This window comes from Gopherus evgoodei, chromosome 7, assembly GCF_007399415.2.
Source record: "Gopherus evgoodei ecotype Sinaloan lineage chromosome 7, rGopEvg1_v1.p, whole genome shotgun sequence".
NCBI lineage: Eukaryota > Metazoa > Chordata > Testudines > Testudinidae > Gopherus > Gopherus evgoodei.
In genome coordinates this window covers 30,600,469-30,616,442 of record NC_044328.1, presented here as the reverse complement: position 1 = coordinate 30,616,442, position 15,974 = coordinate 30,600,469, and the positions used below count along the sequence as shown (strand labels likewise).

At 45.1% G+C, this 15,974-nt stretch overlaps 2 protein-coding genes across 2 annotated transcripts; one reads left to right on the top strand and one right to left on the bottom strand.

Moving 5' to 3' along the window:
* The first annotated feature begins 1,604 nt into the window (after positions 1 to 1,604).
* LOC115654309 (homeobox protein vex1-like) lies at positions 1,605 to 6,496 on the top strand. Its single transcript, XM_030568375.1, has 3 exons — positions 1,605 to 1,839; positions 2,329 to 2,570; positions 6,137 to 6,496. The coding sequence occupies exons 1-3, from the start codon at positions 1,605 to 1,607 to the stop codon at positions 6,494 to 6,496; spliced, it is 837 nt and encodes a 278-aa protein (XP_030424235.1).
* A 5,141-nt stretch (positions 6,497 to 11,637) lies between these two features.
* LOC115655483 (homeobox protein vent1-like) lies at positions 11,638 to 13,601 on the bottom strand. Its single transcript, XM_030570974.1, is given in 4 exon segments — positions 11,638 to 11,682; positions 11,685 to 11,978; positions 12,860 to 13,092; positions 13,346 to 13,601. Coding segments are annotated over 4 exon segments (828 nt in total).
* Between the last annotated feature and the right edge of the window lie 2,373 nt (positions 13,602 to 15,974).

Genomic DNA, 15,974 nt, shown 5'->3' with positions numbered 1-15,974 from the left:
AAGCACAAAATCATGTAAAGCGCGTTATATTATATGATGGGGAACTCCATTGCTTTGCTGGGAAATTGCATAAAGCCGCGAGGGAACAGACATCTCAGAGAGTGGAGTTATCTGACACTCACCATCTCACTGCAAATATACCACCGTTCATAATAGGCTGACAAGAATCCTTTCAAGTCTAAGAATTAACATATCTCAAACATGTTCAGATCAGCATGGAGGAGTGGAAGAACATAAGCTAGTTCATTATCTCTGGGCTGTATAAACTCATACAGTTGGCGACTGTTTACTGAAACAACCTGTAAAAGTGTTAGCTAGTATTTGCGGAGGCTAAGGACTCTGCTGTCCCAGACGCACTTCAGACTGTAAAAGTGGCTTTTTTCTCACTCTTATCTGAATCCTCCCTTAACAGACTTTGCCTCTTTAACAGAAGTTTACACTCCTCGTCTTTGATCTACTTTATAAAAACATTAGGGCTGTTTACTTTGAAATGCACCAGCCTCGTTTCTTTTCTCTCTATTTTTTGTTTTCTTCCAGGCATTAACGGTTACATTCGAAACCAGCAGCTATTTCCTCGGGGTTTTCCTTTCTTTTCTGCCCAAGGCCCTGACACATATTCCCCCACTGACCAGTTTAATTCTAAAATAAAATCACGATAAATTAATTGTCTGCCTACTAGAGGATCAAAAGGATTAGCTCATGCTGCCAAACAAAGGAGAAAACGTGATATAGTTTCTGACCTTCTGTTAATGAAGGAACTTACTCTGCACTACTAAGGTCAATACGACTTCTGGGATGGATTTTTCTGGAAGTAGAAACAAGCCTTAAATGTGTAGGCAAGACAGGCTTATTTGCCATATAGTTAGCCATACTTTAAGAGCAGTAAGAATACAGAAAACTGCATTATACTACGTTCCCCACACCGCCTAGTTCAAACAACAAACACTGATGCTTTTATCCCTCTCTGGCCAGGCATATCCCAACAGCCTGTCTACATAATGGGAAGAATATTGCAACTTTAATTTCCTGATGAAGTTTACCTACACCCCAGGCCCGTGAGTCTGCTTTGCTCTAACCCTTCCCCAGGATTACCTTACCTGGTTAGAACGGCTGGGGAACTTTTGCAAGCACTGGAGCAGCCAGGGTGGGTGTTTCCAGCTCGGTGGCAAGCCATCAGGCAGAATCTTGGGAGCTTTTTTTTTCTAACAGCCACGTTCTGAATCTTTGTTCTTGATCGTCCAAGATAAAGATTTAAACGCCTCGGATGGCTCAAACACTGCAGTAGCTGGGGTGAGTAAAACAAAAGTGCAGGAGGCCCTGATGTAATTATTACCAGCTGTATCATTCCGAGATGAACTTGGCGCCAGGTCAGGTAGCCTTGAGTTCTGTTAACAACTGTGTTCAGAGATTAGTCGGATGTAACAATCACCTGAAAGGGGAGATTAAAGGGTCTCAATGGGATCCTTTGTTCTCGGTCTCATTTGATGCTTTGGGGCCTTTTCAAATCACGTCGCAGAGGAGCTTTAAATATTTGGAGACCCAGGGGGATGGTTAGTCGGCCTGCTGGGGCGAGGAAGGGCTCAAAGGGGCAAAGGGCACGGAGGATGGAGAAGGGGTCTTTCTCGGTGGAGTGGCTCGCTCAGAGCAGCCACGAGAAAGCCCAACCTGCAAGCGGGGTGTCTTTCACCCACCACCCCACGCGGGGCCACCAGTCCCTGTCCAAGAATGCAGCCAGTACCAGCAGCGATCAGGAGAAGGGAAACCCAGCGCTTACCAAGCCAAGCACTAGGAGCCGGGAGAGGCCTCCTGAGGGCACCCGGCGGAGCCCGGGAGACCAAGGTGAGTGCCAGCCCTGCCCACCCACATGTGGAGTGGGTCAAGAGACAGAGTCCTCGGGGCGGGATCCTGGTCTGTCCCAGCCCGCGAGAAAAGGGTCCCCGAGTCTGGGGGACAGTCGCAGTCTATGGAAGGGGGGCCAGGCTAGGGGGACCCCACCGCTGGGGCAGAGACCTTTTAAGAAGCTGAGCCCAAAACTCCAGGTAATGTGGACGCTTGTGCCAGAGCTGGCTGAGAGATGCTGCCCTGGCCTTCCCACCCACCAGCTGGGCTGAGCCGGCCTGCCGGTGGTGAGGCCACTATGAATCCTCCCTGACAGAGGCCAGGTGTGGGAAGAAGGGCCCTGGTGGGACATGGAGGCCCCATGTGAGTGTCGCCTGGCCCGCTGAATTCAGCATGTAATGCCACGTGCCAAGGGCCGGCTGGGGCATGAGGCTGCCCCCTCCTGGCTGCGGGGGTCTCTCTTCTCACGCCTTGCTCCCGTTATTCCAGCTGCCCCGAGGGAGCTGCAGGAAACTGGCCCCAGCAGCGCCGCGTCCAGCCCGAAGGAGGAGGAGGCGGGCGGGGAAGGCAGCGGCTCGGAGAGCGCCAGCTGCAGCCAGCCGGGGCGGCCCCGCACCAAGTTTTCTGCCTCACAGCTGCAAGAGCTGGAGAGGAGCTTCCGGGAGCAGCGCTATATTGGGGCCAGCGAGAAGCGGCGGCTGTCCAAGGTGCTGAAGCTCTCCCAGATCCAGGTGAGGGACACGCCAGGAGGAACTCGGGGTGCCCAGCCGCTCAGGATTACACTCCACGCGAGATCACCTGTTCTCCATGGGGGGGGGAATATATTCACGTGAAGCCGCCCCCCTATTGTGAAAGAGGCCAAGAATGTGCGAGAGAGAGTCATGGGCTCGTATCTTCTGTAAACCCTTTTCTAGTCCCGGGACTGGAGCTTCGCGAGCCCTAGTTAAGGCAGGTACTAGCCCTACATTGATTCTACCCTCAGCCTTCTCCCAGCTTAATTCAATCCGCCTGATCCTGTCTGGGAGTAGGTGTCTCCTATGCAGCGCCTCATGTGTAATATGGAGTCCTCATCGTGTCAATGCTTGCTCCACAGCATTGCTATTATTAATTCCCACAGATCCTAAAGGAGTGGGTGGGGGCGCAGAGTGCTAGTCACCGCACCAGCGGATAGGTTGTCCCGAAAAGATCAGAATCTAATTTGACACGATGTTACGAATGGACGTTACAAAAAGTGAATGGGACAGAGGACAAGCATCCGTGATAGGAAGACATACTTATATAGGCTAGCTGTGGGCACAATTTGATAGTTTCAAGTGTTTTTAGATTAATAGATATCCGCAATCCCCATGGGCCATCTACCCACCTCATGACTGTCATGAGGTGGCCGCAACAGAGAAAGTAGCAGCCAAGAAATCACATGGGGAACCAGTGAGAAGCTCCTCTGTAAGAAAGGGAGAGGGCTGAGCAGCAGGAAGGAAGGAAGGAAGGAGAAGGGAATGCAAAGGAAGTCCATGGATCATCAGCTTGCAAGCTAGGAGTCCCTGCACAACACTGGTAGGCTCTGCAATTTCTGAGCCCCACCTACAATGATAGAACCATATGGTTAAAATGGCCCACAAAAGGCATCTAGTCTAACCCTTGCCAAGATACAGAAATTGGGTCTAAAACACATCAATATAAGCAGAGTTTGGAACTTACCAAGAATGCCTTTGATATGTCTAAATGACAAAAACAAACAAAAAACCCACTGTAGCAAATCTCAGAGCTGGGGTCTATAAACTAGGGCTTGCACTATAGTGCTAAAAATACATGTCTGACATTTAGTAATTCTGAACCGTAAAAAAAAAAATCAGATACAAACTTTGTTAAATAGGAGATAGGGGTGAACCCTATATCACCACTCTGAAAAATAAGCCTTAAAACAAGATCATTTTCCGCCCTCCCCCAAAAAGAGACAATGGAAATTAAACAAATTACATCAGAGTAACTGGAAATATCATAACTAAGATTTTTATAACACAGAAATGCATATCTAAGATCACTCCATGTTCTCTAACATCAGTGTGACAACACTTATACAATGAGCCAGATTTATTCCTGGCTTGCAGTGGGTATAAGTCTACTAAAATCTATTGTATTGTATCTACTCTGGCCCAATATGAATAGCAAATAACATTGCATGCTTATATGATCATTGTATCAGAGGGTAGCCGTGTTAGTCTGGATCTGTAAAAGCAGCAAAGAATCCTGTGGCACCTTATAGACTAACAGATGTTTTGGAGCATGAGCTTTCGTGGGTGAATACATGCATCTGAGGAAGTGGGTATTCACCCACGAAAGCTCATGCTCCAAAACGTCTGTTAGTCTATAAGGTGCCACAGGATTCTTTGCTGCTTTTATATGATCATTGACTCCCAAAACCTATTTTACTAGACCACTCTAGGGCCAGTTAAGCCAGCAGGAGTAGTTGTGTTTAAAGTTGAGCCTATGCCTAAATATATGCAGGACTGGAACTTTAGTTTGAATTTTAAAATTAATGACACTAAAGTCTTATTGAATCAAAGGTCCACCAGAGTTTTCAAATGCACATAACTAATGACTATGTAGGATTACATACGGTCTATTAAAAATATCTGGCCACTTCATTATTCAAGAGTGTACTGGGGAAAAACATTAATGTACTAATCACCAAAGATATGCTGCCAAATGCAAGTGCTGCTGGACACAGCTACCCTATCTACAAATGCAAACCTCCTGCAACCCCAAATCTCTTAATGGTAAAAGCATAGTGTAGTGAGGGGTCAAAAGATCAATATAGGAAATGTGATAGCTGAAACATGGGAAGGGAAAGAGAGTAGCATGGAACAGAGTTAAGGTTTGAGTAAGCTTCCTGCACACTGCCATATTATCTAATTTTGGTGGTTGTTTTTTTTTACAGTGGAACCTTAACTGAATTTCCAAGCTAAAAAAGATTGCACAATTTAATACCCTTAGTGTGTTTCCTCTGAAGTAAAGTGGTTTCTTTCAGCATTAAATTTGAATTAAGTTGCCTGGAAAAATAGGGGCCAAATTCTGCTGTTCTCTCTCTCTTGGTACTTATATAGTATGAAGAAGGTGCAGTGACTGAGGGCTTGTCTACATCAGAAAGTTGCAGCGCTGGTGAGGGAGTTACAGCGCTGCAACTTTGAAGGTGTACACATCTGCAGGGCATCACCAGCGCTGCAACTCCCTGTTTGCAGCGCTGGCCGTACTCCCGTTTTGTCTCGGGTGTAGAGGATCCAGCGCTGGTGATCCAGCGCTGGTAATCCAATGTAGACACTTACCAGCGCTTTTCTTGACCTCCGTGGAAGGAGGAAGCCTCTGGTAATCAAGCTGGTCTCCTTTCCCGGTTTGCTCTCTCGTTCCCGGAACCCCGAGCAAGCAGGTCTCCTTCCCTGCGGTTTGCAGGGTGGCTCCGGAAACGCGAGAGCAAACCGCGGCGAAGCTGGTCTCCTTTCCCGGTTTGCTCTCTCGTTCCCAGAACCCCGAGCAAGCAGGTCTCCTTCCCTGCGGTTTGCAGGGTGGTTCGGGGAACGCGAGAGCAAACCGCGGCGAAGCTGGTCTCCTTTCCCGGTTTGCTCTCTCGTTCCCGGAACCCCGAGCAAGCAGGTCTCCTTCCCTGCGGTTTGCTGGGTGGCTCCGGGAACGCGAGAGCAAACCGCGGCGAAGCTGGTCTCCTTTCCAGGTTTGCTCTCTCGTTCCCGGAACCCCCCTTGAAGCCGCCCAACAGCGCTGCAGTGTGGCCACATCTAACACCACTTGCAGCGCTGGTTGCTGTAAGTGTGGCCACTCTGCAGCGCTGGCCCTATACAGCTGTACTAATACAGCTGTAACAACCAGCGCTGCAAAATTTTAGATGTAGACATGGCCTGAGTGAGTGGTTAAGGCACTCGGCTACAATCCTGAAGGTCTGGGTCCGAGTCTATCTTGATCTCATACTGAAAGGCCACCTCCAGTGCATTCAGCTGAAAAATGGTTACCTGCTACATTGGGCAGTCAAAGGTGATCTGACATGATGCTCTGGCCACATCACTCCCTTTTGGACATTGTCTATGAAACTGCATCCTTGGGGGAACATTGACTGTTGTATGAGGATCGTTGAAGTCAGGGAAAATGCTCCAGATTCATATAATTTGTAACAGCAGAATTTGGCCAATAATCACTAACACTTAATGCATTTCTAAAACTTGTAGAACCATGTGCATATCTTTATTTGGCAAATGAATTAGTAATAACCTCTTGGATGTTTATTTTTCAGATAAAAACCTGGTTCCAGAACCGTCGTATGAAGTTCAAACGACAGACCCAAGATGCCAGGGTTGAAGCTCTCTTTTCAGGCTTACTTCTACCTTATCGTTACCCAGAGATCCAGACAACTGGGATGGAGTTGAATGTCTCCTCTGCTGCTGCTGTGACCTGTTCCTTTCATCCAGCTATGCCAAACCCCGCCCTGCTGCTACCTCCTGCTCCAACTCAATCTCTTCAGCCAGTTGTGCCAACCCCAGCCCTGCTGGTGTCTGCTGCTCCAGGATTTTCTTATCAGTCTACAATTCCAACGGTCCCTCTAACCCAGGATCATAATCGACTGAGATTCCAACCATATTTTCCTCCCTCTTAAACATGCATATAAGTGCTCTGAGCTGCAAAATGAACTTTTTTTAAAAATGAACTACCTGAAATCATGGAGTACTTATTTAACTTATTTTTATTAGTTATTAAATATATTAATTCAGTATTTAAAAAAACTTTATTTTTTTTTGTTATTTTGTCTTTAAAGCAGTGTTGTTAAAGGGACACAATCAAGAACAGGCTCAAAATGGTAATTAGAATAGGCTGACAAATGGCAGAGCCAGTTGATATTGCAAAAATTCTACTCCCTTCCTCCAACTGCAGACATATTGCCATCAAAACTTCAATGAAAACTCATAACTGGGAATAATGGTGTGGGGCTATAAGAGTGATTTTTGCTGATTATTAATTTATAATAACCCAACACTTTATCAATAAATGTTAACTGTCCAACTTATCTACTGAATCCTATCTGCAGAAATACTAATCTATTTTAATAGCTCCTGTAGTTCATAAGAGTGTGTGGCAGGGGTGGTGGCGGAATTGTTTAACAAGTGCATGGGGGGGGTGGACAATAGGGTGCTTTTAGTTTCTAAGACTAATAACTTTACCAGAATTTAATACCAACACTTGACAATGTCCCTTTACAAACATTGTCAAACTACCTCTAAGGAAACTCTTGTAATAACTACAGTAAAATATAGTAATGGGAACACTTGATTGAACAAGGGTGTGTGCTTGTGAATGGTAACACAGAAGTTTAAACAACTATATGGGACTAGGGACCATCATGGCTTTCACAAGTCCGTTTGTGGGTAGAGGCACCTTGTGATTAAATCTTTTGGGGGGAGGAAGAAAACTGTCAGAACTAACATCCATTTTCCGTGAAATAGCTACCAGTGGGCAAGCCAGAAATGTCTCATGTAATTAATACTTGTTTTCTTATATTTCATGGAACGAAATCTTGTACTCAAAACTCCTATTTCAGGGATCCTTTCCTAAATAAGGGCTGCAGGATGTGTTCTGCAATGTAATCACAGATAATTGCCTGTTGCCTTGTGAATTTTAAGATTTCTGAGCGTTGCAAAATTTACATTTTACACTAATTTTAATATTCAAATTCCATAGATATCTAGTCCTGTATAAGTGTCATTCAAGACCAGTTAACTTCAGGATGTTACTCACAAATTTTATCTGTGTATATGATGAATATAAACTGACTCAGCATGAGTGTTTAAAATAAAAGGTGATTTGTTTTATTACTCTCAACTTCATCGCAGGTGTTTTGTAATATAACTTTAGAAGGCTGGATGTGATCAATTTCAAGGAATGGTCTGGACATCGATATGCACAAAACTATTGATTGTGGTGCAAAATGGAACACCCAGAAAAACCTGATTAACAAAGACACGCTGGTGATGCAGGCAAAGGAGCTTCACCCCCTACTGCTACCTGCACCTATCAGTGAGAGCCAGCTTCACTCTCTGCCTGGGGACTGAAATGAGAGACCTACAAGGAGGGCTGGTGAGGTTGGGAGAAGGGCAAGAATGCAGATTTGTAGGGAAGCAATGGGGACTGGAGACAGAAAGTGGATGGGTGGGGCAGGGGAAAGATAATGGAGGGAGGAGAAAGTGGGAGTGGTGAGGGAAGCAGGGACCCAAGTAGGTGAAAAAATGGGGCTGCTGAGTAAGAAAGGACCCAGGGTGGAGGAGATAGAATAGAGATTGGGAATGAAAAACATGGACCCTGTCTCTGGCATGTGATGGAGAGGACCATGGCAAACACACAGAACGTGTTATGACCAAGGGGGAGGGAGGCTTACATAAAGTCCCTGAAATAGAGTATGGAAGGGTAGCACATAGGGAGCTTGTGTGGGATGAAAGGATTCTCTCCTGCATGAATACCCTCAGCCTAGGGAAGCTACAAAGTGCAACTCTTTTCATCCAGGGTCATGACTGTGAAGTACCAGCATTCTGACATTAGAGGTCACCTATGGCTCACAACACTTCTTTCCTTTTTTGTTTTGCCTATGGGAACAGTATGGACAACTCTATTTACTCCATCAGTTTTTAAAATTAAATATTTTTGGTTCAAAGAGACTTTTGACACAAACAAATGCAGTCTTTACTTTCAGGGAAGTGGAGGGAGAGAAAAGGGTTGGCTTGGGGTGAACTCAGTGCCTCCATGCCCAGGCATCTGCACAAGAAATTGAATGTTTTGCTCCTCTGTCTGCAGCAATACTTGGGGGTAGCCATTGATACAGATACCATGTGTCTGGGGAGCTAAAGCAGCAATGCAGTGGCCTTGTCTCAAGGGTCAAAAGGGTGTGTTTTTCAATTATGTTAAGCACACTTAAAAAAAGCCCTATTAAGGCCCAATCTAACAACAGAGGCGCTTGTGGCACGCTGGGTTTCCTACCCATTGCGCTGTGCTTTGCATCCCTGCAAGCAGACAAGTACGCATGTCAGGGGTTCTGGAACAATTTTTATAGTGAGGTGCTGATGATGGAAACCATATATTTCGTGTCTGTTTTTACTACTTTAAGCAAGGGGATGCAGCAGCACCCTTAGTTCCTGCACCACTGATTCATGTGTGCAATTTACAAACTTTGGCAGCTGTATATGGACATGCTTCAATGGGCTTTTTCAATTGTATTTAACTTGATTAAAAATACACACCATTTTGTGCATCAGTAAAGGGCCAGTTTTCTAATCAAGTTAGTTCAAACAATTGAAAAGCCCTATTAAGATCTAACAGTTGTTCTCAAACTTTTTTTATTGGTGACCCCTTTCACATAGCAAGCCCCTGAGCGAGACTCCCCATTAAATATATTAAAATGTGTTTTAAAATTTGTAACACCATTATAAATAGGAAGGGATGGATAGCTCAGTGGTTTGAGCATGGGCCTGTTAAATCCAGGGTTGTGAGCTCAACCCTTAAGGGGGCCATTTAGGGAACTGGCATAAAAATCTGTCTGTGGATTAGTCCTGCTTTGAGCAGGGGGTTGGACTAGATGACCTCCTGAGGTCCCTTCCAACCCTAATATTCTATGAAATGCTGGAGGTAAAGCAGGGTTTGGGGTGGAGGCTGACAGCTTGCAAACCAACCCCTCCCCACCCCCATGTAACAGCCTTGTGACCCAACCCCGCTCTAACATATAAAGCCATGTTAACTAGCTGCAGTAGAACAGGGAGGCAGGAGGAGAGTCTAATATGCCTAAGCAACAGAGGTTCAATTAATGTAGCCTGTATCTTAACAAGGCTTTCCAGTTGTGTTACACCCTTTGCTCATTGTAGTCATAGAGTTTAAGGACAGTAGGGACCCCTAGATTGCCCTCTTGTCTATCAGAGGTCACTAAACTCAACCCAGTTACCTCCACACAAAGCCCAACAGCCAGAATTAGACTAGTATTACAGGCCTGAGATTAAACTATTTCATGCTACAGGCAGAGACACACTCATTGTGGCTCTACTGATGCCTTAGCACAGACACAGGGGGCTCTTGTCTCCAATTTCCCCCATACAACCAAGATTAGTCAGTTCAAAACGTTATTTCAGGAAGAAATGAGAACAGCCATTAAAAGTTACATGGAACATGCAATAGTGCTCTGTCAAGTCCTTGTGCCAGATTTTTAAATTAAAATTCATTTAAAAAGGGATTTTAGTCATACTTTAAGGCAAAGACTTTCAGGAATATATTTTATGCTCCAAAATCCCAATTTAGTTCCTAAACAGGCTAAGTACTGAGCAATTTCCACTGAAGTCAATTAGATGCTGGGATTTGCTTCCATCTCATTTTTCCTCCGTAGGAGAAATAGTAACAAATATTTACCTATCTCATGAGCTTGTAGGTACACGAAAAGTTGCATCATTTCCACTGTAAGTTTTGTAATTGATTTAAATTGATAAAGCCTGTGTGAGCACATACACATTTATTTAGAGATTGTTTATAGCAATATAGTTTAATTCAGTAAATTACCAATTTAGTTAAATCAATATAAATCAATTGATCAGTGCAACTATTCTATGTTTTACATTTGCAGAACATTTTGAGGTTCTTGGGAGGAAGATGCAATGGAAGTGTAAAATGGTAATTTATGTTCACAAAACAATTCAATGACCAGCACTTTGCTCCCTCCTACCCCCCTTAATTTACACAGAATCCTATTATAGAAGCACTATGCAGTACTGAGGTCACAAAACAAGTACATTTTATGATTCTCTTTAAATAGTGTAAAAGTTTTAATTCACTGGCTGTAAAAAAAAAGGCCAGCAAACACTTGGATGAGAATAGGTAGGAAAAGTGAACATGGTCAAAAGTCGCAAATTGCATAACTGCCAACTCAGGATTATGTGGTACATTGGAACTAAGAGTTTATAAATTGTCTTGTCATCCTTTCCTGCTCCTAACTGGACATTCTATGTGTATCATCTCATCAGAAGCCGGTTGCCAGCTTTCTGATTGTAAGCAGAGTGTTACTACCCCAACCAACAATAAGCAAACTTGAAACCTAATTGTGTCTGGTTTCTGTGCTGCATATACTCAGGAAAAACTATTAGATGAACAACATTACTATAACAATGCCTCTAGATGGATGGTTTCTTCATTGTTGATAAGATTTTGCTATAGGTTAAATGTTTGCATAATATTTTAAAGTATAGGACTCCAGGGGTTGGTTGTGCCCCTCTACAACAATTAATTTTATCTCATAGCCTTGCCTACATGGTGGGAATCCTAGTGTAGACAAGGCTGAGTGACTAAATCTGTACACAATTTGCTTTCAGGACATCTACATTAGGGTTCTCACCAGTGCCAGCAGTAGTTCCAGTGTAATTCTCCTCCGGTGGACAGACTAATTGTCAGTATGGAATTTATAGCTAAAAATCCTTTTAAGCATCCACACTATAGGAAGATAGCATAGTCTGTCAGAATCCTTTAGATCAGTAACCTTCGAATTACATAGGTTGAGCATAAACCCAAGAATTAGGACTAAAGTGCCTCTAACTGCGTTCAAACTCAATTAAATGCAATTATACTTAATTTAGGTATGAATCTTTATATTTAAAAACTTTATATTAAAAATAGACACTTCTACAGACAAACATTTTATGTACAGTTGAATCATATATAGCATATTAATAGTATACCTCATATCTTCCACTTTGCTTTAGTTATAATGTTTGAAGAAGATTAAATTGTTTGTTTTCCATTTTGTTCTGTATAAATGGATGGACAGAGAATTGTGGTAGAAAGTGTTGGTGGAAAAAAGGCAGATCACGTGCCCTAAGGGGGTATGATGGGTTTTGGGCCTCATATATTTGAGAGGAAGAATTGAACTGTAAAGCACAATTAGGAGGAAAAGGCAGAAGTCTTTGTTGCTGTGGACTAGGATAGCGGGAATAATCCTGTAACATATTTGGTGGGGTCCTTTGCTTATAGTCATAGAAGGGATCTGAAGATATGAGATTATGATGGTGGTCTTGTATTTGCCTCTTAAGTTTCATCCTGCGATTCTGGAACCAGGTTTTGACCTAGGAAAAAAAAAGTAATGTTAAAGAAATCAGGGTCCTAACAGAATAATTTAGAAACTATCATGTATTCAGAGCATCTGTAACTGCTCACTTGTGATCCATACAGTATAGTCGGAGTTAAAATAATTTGAATTAAAGCATTGATCTGATCAGCGGGAAAGTTTCCAGATTGCGTAAGCGCATAATTTATTATTTACTGTTGGCATTTGCCAGCGATAGCAACTGCAAAGACCTAATCAGGGGCTTCATCCAGCTTCCATTTCAGTCAATGGGAAGTCACTGATCGCAACGGAAGCATGTTAGGGACCCAAATCTTAACTCCATTAATTGTGAGCAGCCCTTGACTGATTCTACTCAAAGTGTTAACCAGTGAATAGCAAAAGCTTGCAGGATAGGGGCCTTATTTACTAATTCTAAATAGTTTTACTGTCCAAGTGAATATCAGATAAACTAACATTTATCAGCATCAGATCCCGGTTGTATTTTTAAGTTAAAAAATATTAAGTACAAATGTTTAAGAGTGTTTAAAGATACTCTTCGGACGCATAGAAGCATGGGCTTAGGCACTTTCTTTAATGGACAACATGCCGTGCCCTGCGTTTATAGTCTGTAGGAAGCAATTTGAATACCAGTCCCCATCAGCAAGAAATCATAACCAGTTATCGTTATGCTCAGGACCCGTGCGGTTTACACGGGCAGCGCTCAGCGCTCTCTTTGCTCAAGTGAATTCCGTCCGGGAAGACCGATGGACGCGCTGGGCCTGACTGAAGCCAAGGGGCAGCTGGAGGCTCTCGGCGTCCCTGCACACGCCCCTGCAGCTAGGGGACCAGCGAGCGGCCCAAAGCCCCCCAGTCTGGCTGTGTCTGCGCCGCGGGACTGACCTGAATCTCGGACAGCTGAAGAGCGGCCGCCAGCTTCCTCCTCTCCGCCGCCCCCACGTACTTCTGCCGCTTGAAGGTTTTCTCCAGCTTGCCGACCTGCTCCTGGGTGAAGGCGGTCCGCGCCCTGCGCTGCTGGGGCTCGTCCTCCCCCGGCGAGAATGGGATGCAGGAGGCGGCGCTTTCGCTCTCGTACCCGGAAGACTCGTCCGCGCTCACCCAGCCGCCCTCGGGAGCTGCAAAGGCGGAGGGTGGGTTAGGGCTCGGGTGCCCAGCGGGGGCAAAGCAGCCAGATCGGGCCCCGCGGCCCACTGGCTTGCGAGCCAGCCCTCCCCTGCTCCCCCAGCCAGGGCAACAGCAGGGGTCACCCCACAACACCCGCTGCCGCACCCCCGGCCAGCTGGAGGCTCTTCCTCGGGGCCGGATCAGGGCCTTAGTTCCCGCTCCAGCACCAGCCACCACCTCCCCCTGGGCCCGCCTCTGACTTACCGGGACTTGCTCGGTCGTTGGGCAGCTCCTGGGGTTTGATGTCTTCCAGCTCCTCTCGGCCCAGGCTGCTGGGGTGGAGCTGGCCCCCGGCAGCGGCTCCCTCTCTGGGCTTTGCTTTGGCCAGGTGGGGACTCCGGCTGAAGCAGGTGGGGGCCCGCGGAGGAGGGACGCAGCAGATGTGCGGCCTGCCCCCTGGCCTTTGCTCCTCGCTGGCAGGCTGGGCCGGCAAGTCCACGGAGAAGGCGGCCTCACCCATGGCGAGTGGCGGCTGAAGGAGCGGGACTCACAGGAGCTGTCTGCAGCTTCCTCGACTTAGCTAGCGCTGCTCGGCTGGAAGGGAGGGCAAGCGGGTGGGTGGGTACCTCCATATTTATAGGGGGCCCTCCCTCGCGGAAGTGTGAATCCTCATCAAAGTACGAAGAGAAAAGAGATAACAGCTGTCAGTTAGGAGTAGAGTTCACACGTCTGGCAAATGTCTGCAGCTCCTGGCTCCAGAGAGTCTGCAGGATTGTTTCTACTCCCTTGAAGTGCAAACCTGCTCTGGGCCCCTCCTGATTCTCCCCTGGAGGGGCGGCACGGACAATTCCAGCCACACCAAACAAAAGACCAGCAAAAGGGCTTTTAAAGACAGTTACACGCCAGATAATGGCACAACGATGGGGTTCAATCGTGTCCCTTCCAAACGTCGATGGAGTAACACAAAAGGCACATACGACATATTTTAAATCGCATAGATCTCCAAGCAGTAGCAATCGCATCTCATTACAGCCATAATCAGGGAGCTCCTTAGGGCAGGGACGTGAATGGAGCAGGATTTTAGTATCTTTAACATGCGAGGTTCCGGTTCTATATGTCTGAGAACATTTATCCCCAATTAAAACAATTCAGAACTCTGTTATAACAGAGATTTTTACACCAATCCTTACCTTTCAAAATGCAGATCTAAATGACGCTGCCAGGTAATCCTTTGAAATGTCCTCTTTAGACTGGCAGTATATATTTCAGAGGCAAGGTGGGTGAGGTCATAGCTTGTACTGGACCAATTTCTCTAGCTGGCCGAATAAAAGATATGACCTCACCCACCTTGTCTGTCCAGTATCCTGAGCCCACCAGGCTACAACACTGCAAACTGTATATTTCAAGTCGGCAAAAGACGTAAGGGACTCCTGCTGAAGGGGAGAAGGAGGAATAGTCTAGCAATCATGTAATAATCATGTAACACAAAACGGTACTACATGGTAAATAAAAGTCACGATCGATTTCCTATAGAATCTCGTCTATGTTCCCTATCAACATCAGAATCCCTTCTACTGTAAACTAATGAGCGGAAGAAATCCAAGTCCATTGTAAAGGTCATACGGAGACGACAAAAGTCTGGGTTGGCTTGGATTTCCCAGCTCCTGGCTGCATTATTGCTCCGTTTTTGGTTTAATGGTTACAAATTCAACCCTGCACGCCTCTCAGCTTGAATTTGGCGCCAGTTGTCTAGCCAGAAATATAGCCAATGTCCAACCAACTCCTGGAAGTTTAGCGATCAAAGCACTACAGGACCAGAAAGCTCACACCTCATCAACTTCAAACTACCCCAATTTACACGTTATTTATAAAGCATAGCTTCGCCTTTGTGATGCAAGGGGCAGATAATGCTAAGAACCGCCCAGAGGTTTAATTACTGCAAGTGTAATAAACGTTATTAGAAAACCTATCACTGAGGTTTCAAGCATTTTCTGCGTTTAGATAAGCCAGTGGAAAAACATACAGCTAACACAAAGCACAAATGAATAGGCTACAAAAGTCACCGGGACACCATATATTCAGATTGTTCCTAACTGGGAGAAAAAACTGAAGATATTCCCTCTCTAACCCTGAACCTTGTTACCAGGGCCTTATTCTTACAGTGCTCACAGGGGCTAAACTTTTAGTGAACTCGCTGAGCCCCCGATGAAACCAGTCAAAACTGAAGGATTTGACTCAAACTCGGATCTAATGAGTAGCATATTTGTTTCTTCTTCTTCCTATAATTAGATTATTGATCTTTCTTTCCAGAAGGAAAAAACATAAATGCCTCCTTTCCCCAAAGGCAAGTTTCACTGAAAATGCAATGGTATGCGAGTGAGGCTGCTTTTTTTGGTTTCCAATTCCACCCTCATCCTCTGCTACTGATGTCTTAACACAGGGAGCTGCAGCAGATTATGAACTGGTACTGATCTGTATCACAGAGTTATACTATCTAATTTTTTTTTCATAATAAATTTTATGTATATAACCCTTTTGCTGATTTTTAAAGTTTACATAAACAGGACAGGTGAAATATCATGTAAAGCAACCATGAACACATGAAAAGACCTAGGTTTACAATTTATGATTAAAAATCTACTATCTACACAATATACATAGACATAAAATGTAAAAACTTAAATATCTTAGAAACAGTAGCCAATCAGTTGTTTTAGTTGATGCAAGGGGCCATTTAAGCACAGACCATTCCAGGAAAAGTGTAAGAATCTTTCCTAATCCTACCAAAGCTCGGAGAATCTACTAAAGTTGCAACCTGCCCCATTACATCCAAGTAGGAGGGCAGCAGAGCCTTAGGAACAGGTTTTACTCAGCACCCGCATTTCGGGAGAGC

What these genes read in the sequence shown, in the direction of transcription:
- LOC115654309 (XM_030568375.1), top strand. Translation starts at nt 1,605, where the DNA reads ATGGAGAAGGGGTCTTTCTCGGTGGAGTGGCTCGCTCAGAGCAGCCAC. An exon ending in GCGGAGCCCGGGAGACCAAG is followed by an intron (nt 1,840 to 2,328) that starts GTGAGTGCCAGC and finishes CCGTTATTCCAG; the next exon opens with CTGCCCCGAGGGAGCTGCAG. An exon ending in TGAAGCTCTCCCAGATCCAG is followed by an intron (nt 2,571 to 6,136) that starts GTGAGGGACACG and finishes TTTATTTTTCAG; the next exon opens with ATAAAAACCTGGTTCCAGAA.